The following is a 13,319-nucleotide window of genomic DNA, read 5'->3' as shown; positions in this document are numbered from 1 at the left end:
GGGAGCTGAAGTCCAACAACATCTGGAGAGTCCCACCTCTGATTCAAAGTATGTCTAGAGCGCCTTTCAGATCCTTTTCCAAACAGTGTGATGGTGGCAGGAGGACTGCACCTACCGCTTGTCAAATTGTCACAAACACTGTCTGCTGCACCGACCCTGCTCTCAACTTTTGCATGTCAAACCAGATGTCTGAAAAGCAGTCCCCCATTTCTGATCTGTGGCACTGTACACGGAGTGTGGCAATATTACGTGCAAGGCAGGGTTTTCTGCTCTGCATGTGTGGTGAAGGTCTGGAAGGCACTTAAAACAGCCTCCTATACTTTCGCAAAGTAATGTTGCTGCAAGCCTTGAAATGTGTTGGAGGGACCAGCAAAATAATTTGCAGCGCGCCTTTTGGGGTTTCTTCTCTCTCCCCACTTCAACAGCATGTCAGATATACCAGAAAAATAGATTAAAAAAAAATTAAACTCCACTTTATAGTGATGTGACTCGAAAAACAAATGACAATATATTTTTCAAGATTTTGGTTGTATCACGAAAGGATTTCCAAACCTGCATGTGAAGGGGATTTTCTTGTACTGTCTGCATTTCTCCCATCTCTGCACACATTGCAGTGTGCAGGGGATGGTCTGGTCCATTTCCAAGGCAATGCATGAGCAGCAAGGGTTCCCAAATGCCCTTCCCACCTTGCCACTGGCGAGTGAATCTTTTGCTGTTAAGCATTTGTTTTTAGATTGTTGTTGGTGGTGAACTTATAAAATGTTTTCAGCTGCTTTGAGCATTAGTGATGAAAGAATTAAAAAACAAACAAACCCATGAGCATGCATTCATTTTTGCCAATGTTTGTGTTTTTTATTTTATTTCTTCAGTTGATCACGTTGTTCCTGAGCCAGGCACCAGTTTGCTTTCTGCATTTGACCAATGGCGAGAGTGGGCAGACAGCAAGTCCTGCTGCGATTACTCTTTGCATGTGGACATCACGGAGTGGCATAAAGGAGTTCAGGAGGAGATGGAAGCCTTGGTTAAGGATCACGGTAAGCTGGAGGAGTCTTTTTTTTAGTGCTTGCTCAGTTCTTTAGTTTCTGAGGCAAATCACAAAGGCACAAAACCATCTGCATGCTAGCTGCAACTTTGAATTCTGCTTTCCACTTAGAAGTCATACCTGGTATTGCTGCACAGGGCATAGAGATGATTTATTTAAATAATGTATCTGTCATTTGCCCATTCTCAGTGTATGTAAATCTCCCAGGCTTATGTAAATATCCCAAGCATAAGGCACATCAATGAGAGCAATAGCAACAGCCTTTAAACACACTACACAATTAATTTGGTAAAAACTCCAAGTGAGTCAGCTGCCAGATGTCATCCAGAATGAATAAACCCAGGAAGCTGATTTAGGCCAAGGCAGACCTGTGGCACAACTAGCTCAGTATGGCCAACAGTGACTGGCAGTGGCTCTCCAGGGTTGAAGGCAGGAGCTTTTCCCAGCCTTGCCTGGAGGCGCCAGGGATTGAACCTTGGTGCCTATACATGCAGAGCATGTGCTCTACCACTGCTGTGGCCCTTCTGTTTTCTGTCCAGAGAGGGAATAGTAGCTCCTGGCCTCGCCACAAAGCCACCATTCTCATACCCTATGACTGCTCTCGTGGTGCATGTGGGATTGTGTTCCTGCAATCATAAGTAATGAGGACGTGCAGATAGGCAAATCTGATCTGCGTTTGTTTGTTTAAAAACTTTGCCCTCGGCTCTTCGAGCAATAGGGTTTCCAGAGTGGCTTCCAGATAAATTAAAAAGAAAAAGAAAAGAAAAAACAGCCCACCCAATTGGACTTTCCATCTAAAAACACAACAAAGAAAAAAGGGAGGAGGGAGGAGCAAAAAAAAGCAAATTTTGACACCAGGTCTTAAATCCAGGGTTACATAACTGGCTTGTTGTGTGGTGTTTGGGTTCTCTATCAGACTGTATGGTACATTGGGGCTTAACACAGGTTATAGATATGACCCAGTGTGGTTGTCCATATGTTCACAACTAAATAGAATTCTGATGGATTTTAAATTTCCTTCCCTCTCTTGCTTCTGATAGGAGTGAATTCTTTCTTGGTGTATATGGCTTTTAAGGATCACTTCCAACTCACAGATTCTCAGGTAGGATACCTTCTTGGTTTACATTATAGCCGATCCAAAATATTTGGCCCAGATTTTTTGGACATTCCTTGGATGCAGGGCAAAAATATCCCTGACAGTTTTTCAAGGAAATATGGATTTGAGGTAGGGTGGGGGCTAAGACCTTTTGATGGGAGGTTCTTACCTTAATACAAAGTGGCTGAGTGTCCCGTCCCCCCACTGTTTTCAAAAACCAGGAGTGAGGAACTTGTGACCCTCCAGATGTTGGGAGTTCCAACTACCATCGGCCCCAGCTAGCATGCCAGGGGATGGCAGTGACTATGGAAGCTGTAAACTGGAAACATACATACATTTAAATCTCTTCTAGATTTTCAAACTCTGTATACTGTGTGAAGCTCATTGTGCTCTTAGTTTACTTTGTGGAGAGCAGCTGGCCCAGCCCAGCCAATACAGTTGGAGGCCAAGGTTCAAATCCTTGCTCACCTGTCGCTCTTTCTGGGCAGCCTTGGGGTAGCTTAACCCACCCTGAAGGGTTGTCAGATGAGGATAAATTGACAGAATCCTTGTCTATGCTCTCCTGGGCTGGAGGGAGATGTAGAAACGAGATAGATAGCTGCTCAGTTGTTATGGCTGTACGGAATCTTTTTGTGTTAACTTCTCAGAATTCCATGGATGGGTTGAGGTACAGTGGTACCTCGACTTACGAACGGCTCGACAACCGAATTTTTCGACTTACGAATGGGGCAAATGGCCGCACGCTTACGAATTTCTCGACATCCGAACGGAAACCGCGGCGGTTTTAGATAGGGTTTTTCCGACTTAAGAATTTTTAGATGGGGTTGCTTCGACTTACAATTTTTTCCGTTTCCAATGCATTCTGTGAGGGGGAAAGAGTACAGAGAGCCCCCTCCCATCCTGAGGAGCAGCTCCTCCACCAGCAGTAGCGCCAGCGGGGAGGGGGAAGAGTCCAAGGAGGAAGGAGGAGACTGGGCTCTGGCAGCATAGGAGAGCCCCTGCTGCACGTGGGAGAGGAAGAGAGAGAGGGGGAAGAGGGGGAGAAGGAAAACAGGGAAAGGAGACCCTTTTCCCCTCCGGTTCCGGAATTACGCAGGAGGAAACGCGGGAGGAGATTTGGCATGCCCAGACTCTTATGTTGGAAGAAGACGTGGAGCGCGCCATTCCAGGGTTCTGGTTCAGACTAAGCAGATGTATCCTGTATAGCTCTAGCACTGTAAATAGCCTGCACTTAATAAAAGCATGAAAAGGCAAAGGTGTGGAGAGTCGTTACTCTAGAGTAGTCGCAACGCAGCGCCCGTGACACATTCCTATGGGAAATCGCGTTTCAAATGGCGCTTTTCGGCTTACGAATTTTTCGGCCTACAAAGGTGCCTTCGGAACAGATTAAATTCGTAAGTCGAGGCACCACTGTAGCTGGAAAACTCATTCCCTGAGTCCTGGAATGGGAGGGTGAGTTTTAGAGATGTTGGAAACGTAATTTAGAAAAGCCAGCACCCTTTCTTGTCTGCCTCCCTAGATATACGAGGTCCTGAGTGTGATCCGTGACATTGGGGCCATAGCCCAAGTTCATGCTGAAAATGGAGACATCATTGCTGAGGTAAGCAGAGTTTCCTGATCACGAGAAGTAATGAGCTTTCTTCTGGCGTTCTGAAAGGGAGTTTGCTCAGCAATAGTGATGGCTTTTCCCCATTGGGACTGGGGCCAGAGCCGGCAGCAAGTGGAGCCAACTTAATTCTAGTTTTGTCCCCATCCTCCTCCCCACTGAATTCTACAAGGGCAAGGAGGAGGAAGATGGCAGAGACTGGCACCCCCTAGACTGGTTGTTAGTAAGATGGGGAATGGGGCTGTATCCCATTTTCTCAAATGGACCAGGTTCCACTGTCAATGGGCAAGATGGCAGGTCGGGGGAGACACCATGGAGACAAGCAAATTAGCCTCAGGACTTTGGGAGACGTCCTTGACACATGTTAGTAAAAGACATTTAATCTTTCCTCCTTTCCATTTTGCTTTAGGAACAGCAGAGGATCCTGGAACTGGGCATCACCGGCCCCGAGGGGCATGTTTTGAGCAGGCCTGAAGAGGTGATGTATAGTTTTGGCTTACTCCTCTGCCTCAATTGCATTTCATGGTGCCAGTAGCAGGGATGCAGAATACTGCCTCCCACATTGAGGAGTTTGCATTCTACACGTGGCAGCCACATGTATGGCAGAGGTGGTCAGATGGCACAGAGGCCCCGATGGGGTAGCGGTCAGTTCCTAGAATCATAGAGTTGGAAGGGACCCTGAGGATCATCTAGTCCAACCCCCGCAATACAGGAATATGCAGCTGTCCTACGGGGATGGAACCTGCAACCTTGGTGTTATCAGCACCACGCTCTAACCAGCTGAGCTATCCACCTCTTCAACTGAAAGGCAGTTGTTGTAGATCTTGTTAGCCTGGATGAAGGAATAGAGAGAAGTGTGTGTGTCTGTTTAGAAACTAGTCCACTGCACAGAGGAAACATTTATATTTGTTGCTCTGCCCGCTTTTTCCTGTGGCCGTTCCCACCCCAGCACATGGCACCCAGAAGGGAATGCAGTCTTCAGGCAAAACATGGTTCCCCAAACCTCCTGTAGGAGGTGGTTAGCTAGGCATCTGGGTCAGCGAGCTTGCCAAAATGTATATTGGTGTCACAAAAGCAAGTTGCTCGAGAGGGAAAATCAAGCATCAAGATCTCATCAGGACACGGAGGATCTGACATGAGGGGAGGGGGTGCGGAGGGGCACCAGGCAGAATTTTGGCTCACGTTTGCAGTCTGTGCTACTTGGACCCATTGTGAGTGGGGTGTGTGTGTGCGTGAAGAAACCTCTAAAGGAGAAGGCAGCAACAATGTCAGTGATGGGTAGAAGGGAAGCCACATTTCTGCGAGGGTAGGGAGCTGAAAGCTGCAGGAGTGTTGCTGATTTCTTCTGAGGAGCAGTGGAACACGAGATGGGAAGATTGAGGAGGCAGCATGCAGTGGTGAGGTAAGGGAAGAATGATCAGGTCCACACCCACCCCCCCACCCCAGAATGATTGCAAGATTCCCCTTACTTTCCTAATGCTTTCCGAATCCACTTCATGGGACAAATGGAGTTTTATATTTGCATCACAGGAAACGAGGAACTGGGGCCATGCTGTTGAACAGAATGGTCCAGGCACAGGGAATGTTCTTCAGCTTAAGATCCACATTTCCATCTGGGCAATCTTCTTTTGGGGTGGGTGGGGAAGGGGAGGGGGCACATGCTAGTACTGGGTGGGACCAGGGGTCAAAATGGGTGGAAAATGAAAGCAGATTTTACCTTTGTACAGTAGGCTAGTTTCTACTTACACCCCCTGCCATTCTCCATCCAGGCAAGCAAGAGGCATGATCAAAGCTCTTGCAGGTGAAAAGCATCCAAGGCGAGAATATGAAGCAGGGGTGTTGAGGGGTGTTGCCTGGGGGGGGGGACAGGCCTGGAGGTTCCTCAGGATCTTCACCCCTGGTGCATTGCCCAATGCATTTGCAAAGCTTTGTCCACACCAGATGCTATCTGTCTGTCTACCTATCTAATTTCCAAATGGCACTTTCATATAAAATATCTTAGAGCAGTATACAAGCTGAAAAACACAGTAAAAACAATAATCATTGCCATCTGTCGGTCTTGAGAGATAATGGAGTGCGCCTCTGGGAATGAGGTCAAACCACTGGAGAATCACCGTGCCTCCTGTGGCTGCAGAGACCGGTGACTTGAATTGCTGCCTGAAGTGGTCTCTCTAGGATACAGAATTAGAACTTATCCCTGCAGACAAACAAACAAATATACATACATGCATGCATATGGGTAAAAGCTGGTTGGCAAAAGAACTCAGGTTTGAAATTCCTGTCTGAATGAGACAGTTTTTAGAAGAAGTCTGAAAACGAGCAGGGATGATTCCTGGCAAACCTCTGTTGGCAAAGAGGTCCACATCAAAGGCTCAGCCTCTGGTAAAAGCCCATCCAAACTTCAGGGGCATGTAGGACCACTGAAAGTGGCCCATCAGAAGACTTCACTGGTTGAGGTGGAACATAAGGAATTGGACAGTCCTAAAGGTACTTTGGGCCCAGGCTAAATTAACACCATGGTCAGTGGTCAGGGTTGATGGGAGTTGTAGTTTAGCAACCACTGGTGGACTGCAGTTTCCCCATTCCAGCTCCATAGCTTTGCCTGGAAAAAGAGGGAGGAAAAGGACAGCAAAATAGTCAGCAAGGAACACAGAAGTGCAAAGTGGGTTAAGATGTTTGGCAGTGATCCATGTGACTATATTCATCCAGGCGGAAAGCACAACTTGCATTGGCCGGGGATTTGAAAGGTGACATTTTGCAGCCCTGGCCTCCCCACCCACACGGAAAAGGACACAGTGAGGTTTTAATGTGGGCTTTTAGTAATGGTTTGTTTGCCTCCAGCAGTGAGTCAGAAATACTTGCAGCGGCCCAAGAGGCTTTCTAAAATTTTGGAAGGGCGGAGGTAAATGCAAATGAAGGGGGGCTTTGTAACATTATGCATGGTTAGGAGAAAGTGGATAGAGCAGAGCCCCTCCCCCCCGGCTGCATAATATTAGACCAAGATCCTCCGGCAAAGCTGAATAGTGGGAGATTCAGACAAGCAGAGGGAAGTCATTATTCACACAGCACATCATTAAAGTATGGAATTTGCTTCTAGAAAATGTGGTAATAGCCATCGACCAGAGGCGTAGCATGGGGGAGGCCAGGGAGAACCTGGGAGACTCCCATCAGCCACACCCAGCATGGATTATGGGAGTTGTAGCCCGACATGCATTGAGACAACAGTCTTAACAACTACAATTCCCAGGGTTCTTTGGAAACACCACAACATTTAATCCAATTTGTTTGTAGTCTCCACATGCCACTTGTTTTGTGCCATTAATTTCTTCTTTTTAGGGTTTCGTTTTCCAAAGGGAAATAATAATTGAAACCTTAGCTGGGGGGTGCAGTGGCAAGGGTTGGCTTATTACTAGGAAAGATTTGTGTGTCTTCCCCTCCCCACCGTAGGTGGAGGCTGAAGCTGTGAACCGGGCTATAACCATTGCTAACCAAACCAACTGCCCCTTATATGTCAGCAAGGTGATGGGCAAAAGTGCAGCTGAAGTTATTGCCCAGGCCAGGAAAAAGGGTAAGTGCTTGATGGAAAAATCCTGTTGACTCTTCCACTCTTTTGTTTTCTTGGCAGTGCTGTATGGATACATTTGCGTTCTCTGTCCAATCTGGATTTTAACTTCCTGAGCATTTAGTTTTTTTCTGATGAGCTTGTTCTATAGGCCAAATAGCTTGTTTGGGACTGGGGCTGTTCCACCACTTGCACAGTTGCCTTGGTGACACAAGTTTTGCAAGTATGAAAAGCATGATCTCTTTAACTATGTCATAGACCTTTGACTGTCAAACTCTTTTGACAAGAGCCAGTGTGGCATAGTGTTGGAGTAGGACCTGGGAGACCAGGGTTCAAATCCCCACACAACTATGAAGCTCTCTGTTTGGCTTAGAGCAAGTCACTCTGTCTCAGCCTAGCCTACCTCACAGGGTTGTTGTAGGGAACAGCCACGTGTTTGCCACCTTGAGCCAAGTGGAGGAAAGGTGGGATGTATAAATAAAATTGATCCTTCCTCCAAAACCACTCCTCTACATTTCTTTCTGAAATCCTTTCAGTCTTTCAGCTGCTGAAAAAATCCACTCATTTTTCCAGATGTGGTTGCAGCAGGCAAGAGAAATAGCATTTTAAAATTTTACCCACCCCCCACCCCCAAATCAGTAACTGTTGAAGATGTAGTCTGGGTTGGTTTGGCATTCTCAAATGGCAAGCAAAGGGTAGCCTTGCTCATACATTAGTTGCATGTAAGGCATTCATGTGTTGAAGCACGAGTAGACCTGTGGTGTTTCCATGCAGTGTCCCGACCCTTTTGCCTCCACGTTGAGCAAGAATGTCTGAAAAGGTGCCCCTACATATGAACAACTGAAGATGGATTGGGGCTCCATGTGGTTGGGACATCCATTCAGTTGGTTGCCCCCGTCACATTGAGGCCTTGCACACGAGTAGCTGCTCATGGATAAGAGTTTCTTTTTACATGTTGTGTAAAAAGAACATGTATAAACAATAATAAATAATTTATTATTTACTAAATAAATAAATTTAATATAAATAATTTAATATATTTATAAAAATTTAATAATAATGATTATGATGATGATGATGTTGTGCTCTCAGGCATGGAGAGCTGTGCTCTACCACAGAGATACCATGTGCAGGTGTCATACTGTCATACAGGTGACTAAGCATGGGGATGGAATTCGATCCAATTCATATTTAAAAGATGAACCTACCCAAGCCCCTCTTTCTGAAACAATACATGAACTGAAACAGATATCCCGCAAAATTCACACATCTCTGAATTTTGCAATGCAGTTCTCCAGGCTCAAAAATGCATCTATATTAAGACTAATGTAGTCTTAATATAGTCTCTGTCCCAGCTCCTGCCAACCTAGCAGTACGAAAGCATGTCAAAATGCAAGTAGATAAATAGGAACCGCTACAGCGGGAAGGTAAACGGCGTTTCCGTGTGCTGCTCTGGTTCGCCAGAAGTGGCTTTGTCATGCTGGCCACATGACCTGGAAGCTCTACGCCGGCTCCCTCGGCCAATAATACGAGATGAGCGTGCAACCCCAGAGTCGGTCATGACTGGACCTAATGGTCAGGGGTCCCTTTACCTTTTTTATTAAGACTAAGTGTACACAAGAATGCATAAAATAACATTTAAAAATGCACCATATTGGGGGGAAGGGCTTTAAGATGTGCATATTAGGAAACATCTGCACCAAAATGCTGATGAATTTTCATTATTAGTATTTTTATTTGTGTGTACTGACCTGTAGAAGTAGAGAACTGACTTTAAGTATGGAAAAACAGCTGAAATCGACCTCCTTGCCCATCCCTACATGTGACTAGCACTGGTGCTGTGCAGAGATGCTAGCTGGTTGACTTGATGAGTGCAGAATTCTCTCCCAACCGGATGAGGTTTTTTTTTTACTTCAAATCCTTTCTCTGCATTCTAGCCTTCAGGGAATTGCTGTTCAAATGGCGTCAAGAGCTCCCATTTCCCCCCTCCCCCTCTCTTTTATTGCTAAAGCCTTATAAGTTTCTATTTAAAGCATCTGAGATACGGGTTGTTTTTTTTTAACAAAGATACCCGCCTTTCTTTCCCTCCTGCCCTCCCTCTATGTATGGAGAATGTGGATTGAGTGTGACACAGTCTAAATAAACCCAAATTAATGAGATCACTTTTCCATCTCTGTTGGTGCAGCCAGTATAAGCCTGAGAATGTTTATTCACATCTCAGCAGAGCTCGATTGCTAAAGCTCAAATGTAAGTCAGGTTACACTGCCAGAAGGATATCCCCTTACACACACACACACACACACACACACACACACACACACACAGCAGCTTTCCTCAAAAACTAGTTGCATGGCGCTCGCACTCTGTGCATGCTTAAATGCATACTTTAAATTCTTTAAATGCTTCCAATTCTAAGCTGAATTGCACTATAAACAGGTCGGAAGGCTAATCTCTTTTGCTGTGGGCTTGTTGGGGTTTTTTTAATGGGTGGGGGAGAGGGAAATGCCTGTTTCCTTTCGAAAGACCTGCTTTCATGTGGACTAGAAACCTGGACAAACTCTCCTGGGCGCAAGCTACTAGCCCACCTCAATCCCTGACTGGATATTCTTGGGCTTGCAAGTTCTATTTGAAGCAATGGGCAGAGGGCAGCAGCGGTGCTCGTGTTTACTTGTCTCCAGATTGAGCGAGGATCCTGTTTTGCGCATCAGATTCTGTTTCAGGGTCCTCCTCCTCCTCCTCGTCACCCATCCCTGGTTGCCAATAATGTATTTTGGTATTTGTTGGAAGCCGCCCAGAGTGGCGGGGTATAAATAATAAAATAAATAAATAAATTAATAAATTAATAATAATAATAATAATAATAATAATAATAATAATAAGTCTTGCCAAAGGCTGCAGGGATTTTGTGCCCCCCCCGCCTACACCCCAGTGGGGGCCTTCCTCAACCCCCCCCCCCAGCTATGGCCCTGACCGAAAGAAGAAACAAATGCCTTTACTAGCCAGTGGGAAATGGTTAGAAAGGGCTGCTCAAATGTCGATAGTATTTTAGTTATTCATTACCAAATGAATAACTAAAACGAATAACTAAAATAATAGCTTGCCTTTTGCACCCAATGAGCTCAAAGCAGCATGCAGCATGTCCTCCCTGTTCCCTGTTTTTTTCTCACAACCACCCTGTGGAGTTGGTCCGGCTGTGAGATCTTGTGTGACCGACCCAAGGTGTAACCCAGCGGAGTGTCTGGCTTTGTCGTGGGTCCCATGGCTGTGGTGATTTGAACCTGGCTCCCTGGTCTTACTTCAGCACTCTTAACTGCTACACCAGGCTGGCTCTCCCAGCAAGGATCTTAAGGCAGTAGGCAGATAGATAAGAGAGGACGAGGCCTTTCAGGCACATTTAGAAACAGATTATTTTCAAACCACGTTAAACAGTGTTAACAAATGCAATGACTTGTACAAAGGAAGGCATGAAGAGAGGCAGAGAGAGGGAGAATGAAAGCTGCGAGGGAGATCAAAGCTGGGGGGACACCTCAACTTTGACCTCCAGGTGTCGAAAGGTGAAGCTGTTGCTTTGAAGCAGGAGCTTTTCTTTAGCTTAGATTCCCTGGGGTTACAGTTCTCAAAACACAGGAGAGTTTTTCATAGAGTGTGGGTTTTTTAAAATGTATTTTTATTTTAAAAAGTTCTTGGTTTACAAAAGTATGAGCAGTGTCTCTCTTTTCCAAGTAACATTTTCACAGATCAGTGTTTTTAACAGTTCCCAGGTTTCTTTGGAGAAAACCTTGATGGTTACAGTGGTATAATACTGTGTTAAGTGTAAGGTGCCTCACGGGCAGCAGATTCAGCATGGAGGAAAGAAAACCCTCTTTTTCTCACAGCATGATTCCTTTATGAGAGGTGAGGAGCCAATGGCCCTCCAGATTCCAACAGCCATAGGCCCCAGCCAGCTTGGGCTATAGTCAGGGAAGATGGGAGTTGTAGTCCAACACGACCTCTGGAAGGCAACAAGGGCCTCATTCTTGATCTGTGGAACTCACTGCCACAGGATATGGTGATGTGAAAAGATCCTGAAAAGCTGCTGCCAGCCAGAATAGACAATACCAGGCTAGATGGAGCAATGGTATGGCTCGGTATGACAGCCATGTTGCCAGTCTTTCAGACATCTCTTCCTTAGAGCATGCAGAAAATATGCATAGTATTCTGCAACAATTACATCTCTCCTGTTTCTGTCATCCCGCTCTGCAGGCACTGTGGTGTATGGTGAGCCCATAACAGCAAGTTTGGGCACTGATGGGTCCCACTACTGGAGTAAAAACTGGGCCAAAGCAGCTGCTTTTGTCACCTCTCCACCCCTGAGCCCTGACCCAACTACTCCAGACTTTCTCAATTCTCTGCTGTCCTGGTAAGTAGAAGGAAAGTTCCTGAGATGGGTGTATTTAAAAAGGGAAATTCTGTGCTATCTGAATTCTGTGACCTGTATGAATTAGGACTGAACCAAAACTTTGCGTTCTAATAAAACTCTCACCACAACCTCCCCCTTTTGACAATAATTCAAGGAAAGTAGAAACATTTGCCCATGCTGAGTGGAGGCAGAAAGCATTGCTCTCACTCTGATTTGTCTTCACAACATAATTATATAGCTGGATCTGGTTGGCTAACTTGCCACTGCAATGCTCTCACACAGGCTGTGTGATTCCTGACAGGCTAGTTCACACAAGGAAGAATAACACTGTTTTAAAAAGAGAAGAAGGCACTGCCCAAGAGGAAGCAAAAAAGTGCAAAGACATACAAGATTTTGATTGTCATTCAGTTTTTCAATCCCTCCTCATCTCCCTTTTTGTGCAGAAAAGGTTTACCCGCTAAAATATTGCAGAGCCCCACAAATTATGCAAAAGTTCCTATATTTTTGCATTATGTGTTCATGGGAGCCAGCATGATGTTGATTATTGTTGTAGCCCAACAACATTCGGAATCCAAGGTTGGGGGAGGCTGCTGTTTTCCCTTCCAGGATTTAATTAAACTTCTGTTCAAACAGGTTATACAATTATCACCAACTCCACCCCATTGGGCAACCTGTGGCCACTTTCTCCCTCTTTTAACTGCCAGCGTTCACACAGGGATTGCGCACTCATTACCTCTGGGTGGTTTCCCCCCCTTTCTCCAGGTTTTTGATGTCTTCCTTTTCTGGAGCATCGAGCATTGGTAGAGAAAGCATGATGTGAAGGCAGATAAGACAATTACAGTGTTAAGCCTATGGGCAGGGCCTGCCTTTGATCTTCCTTGCACAGTGTGGACTGGAAAGTACTTGAGAACAGCGTGTCTTGGCTGAAACAGCGATCCAATTGCTGCTATGAAGGAAGCTGATAATGCTTAACAATTTCCCCCAGATTTTTTTCCCCATTCTGTACCAACTGCCCCCAATTTTCCATTGTAAAATTTTCTTTCGAGGGGAGGTTGAGGAGGAGTCCAAGACTTGCTGTGGCTCCTGTTTGCCAACCTACACTAACCACACTAAACAGACTTTTCCAACTTTTTTAAATAAAAAAGCAACATAACTCTTCTCCCCAGAGAAAATATTCTCTCCTTCCTCTACTCCCCCAAACCTTCCCATGAGCATAATTGCATTCCTGTGGGAGGGGAAAAAAAGAATGAAAATAGCAGATTTAAACAGTGTTGCAGAAGGACTGGTGTAACTGCACCATTTTTTAAAATGTTAAATATAAATTCTGCTGAAGCAGAATTGTAATAAATAAAACAAATGTTTAAAAAGAGGTCTCATTTGAGCAAGTTAGCAAGGCTATGCCAGAAAACTACCAACTCTTTTCCTTGGTTATTTAGGTGAATGCTAGCAAGCCATGGGTAAATAGATAGGTTTCTTGGATATGAAGAGATGGGAAGGTCACTAGAGGTCTTCTAGTCCAAATCCCCTGATCGCTGCCAGAACTATAACACACAGTGCAGCTGCAGCAGGGGGAGGCAGCATGGTATTCTTCAGAAGCTGTTGGACTTCAGCTCC

The 13,319-nt window shown here is 45.5% G+C and overlaps 1 protein-coding gene across 2 annotated transcripts in view; it reads left to right on the top strand.

Annotated features, from left to right (window-relative positions):
- Positions 1-13,319, top strand: part of DPYSL2 (dihydropyrimidinase like 2) — a 57,374-nt gene that overhangs the window by 32,758 nt on the left and 11,297 nt on the right. For both annotated transcript variants that reach the window (XM_035139241.2, XM_035139242.2), the window contains exons 4-9: positions 870-1,034; positions 2,083-2,144; positions 3,658-3,738; positions 4,154-4,222; positions 7,192-7,312; positions 11,549-11,705. In XM_035139241.2, coding sequence (XP_034995132.2) covers positions 870-1,034; positions 2,083-2,144; positions 3,658-3,738; positions 4,154-4,222; positions 7,192-7,312; positions 11,549-11,705 — 655 coding nt within the window. The remainder of the gene's footprint in view (positions 1-869; positions 1,035-2,082; positions 2,145-3,657; positions 3,739-4,153; positions 4,223-7,191; positions 7,313-11,548; positions 11,706-13,319) is intronic.

Source organism: Zootoca vivipara, chromosome 15 (assembly GCF_963506605.1).
Source record: "Zootoca vivipara chromosome 15, rZooViv1.1, whole genome shotgun sequence".
Lineage (NCBI taxonomy): Eukaryota > Metazoa > Chordata > Lepidosauria > Squamata > Lacertidae > Zootoca > Zootoca vivipara.
This window is presented reverse-complemented; position numbering and strand designations above follow the sequence as displayed.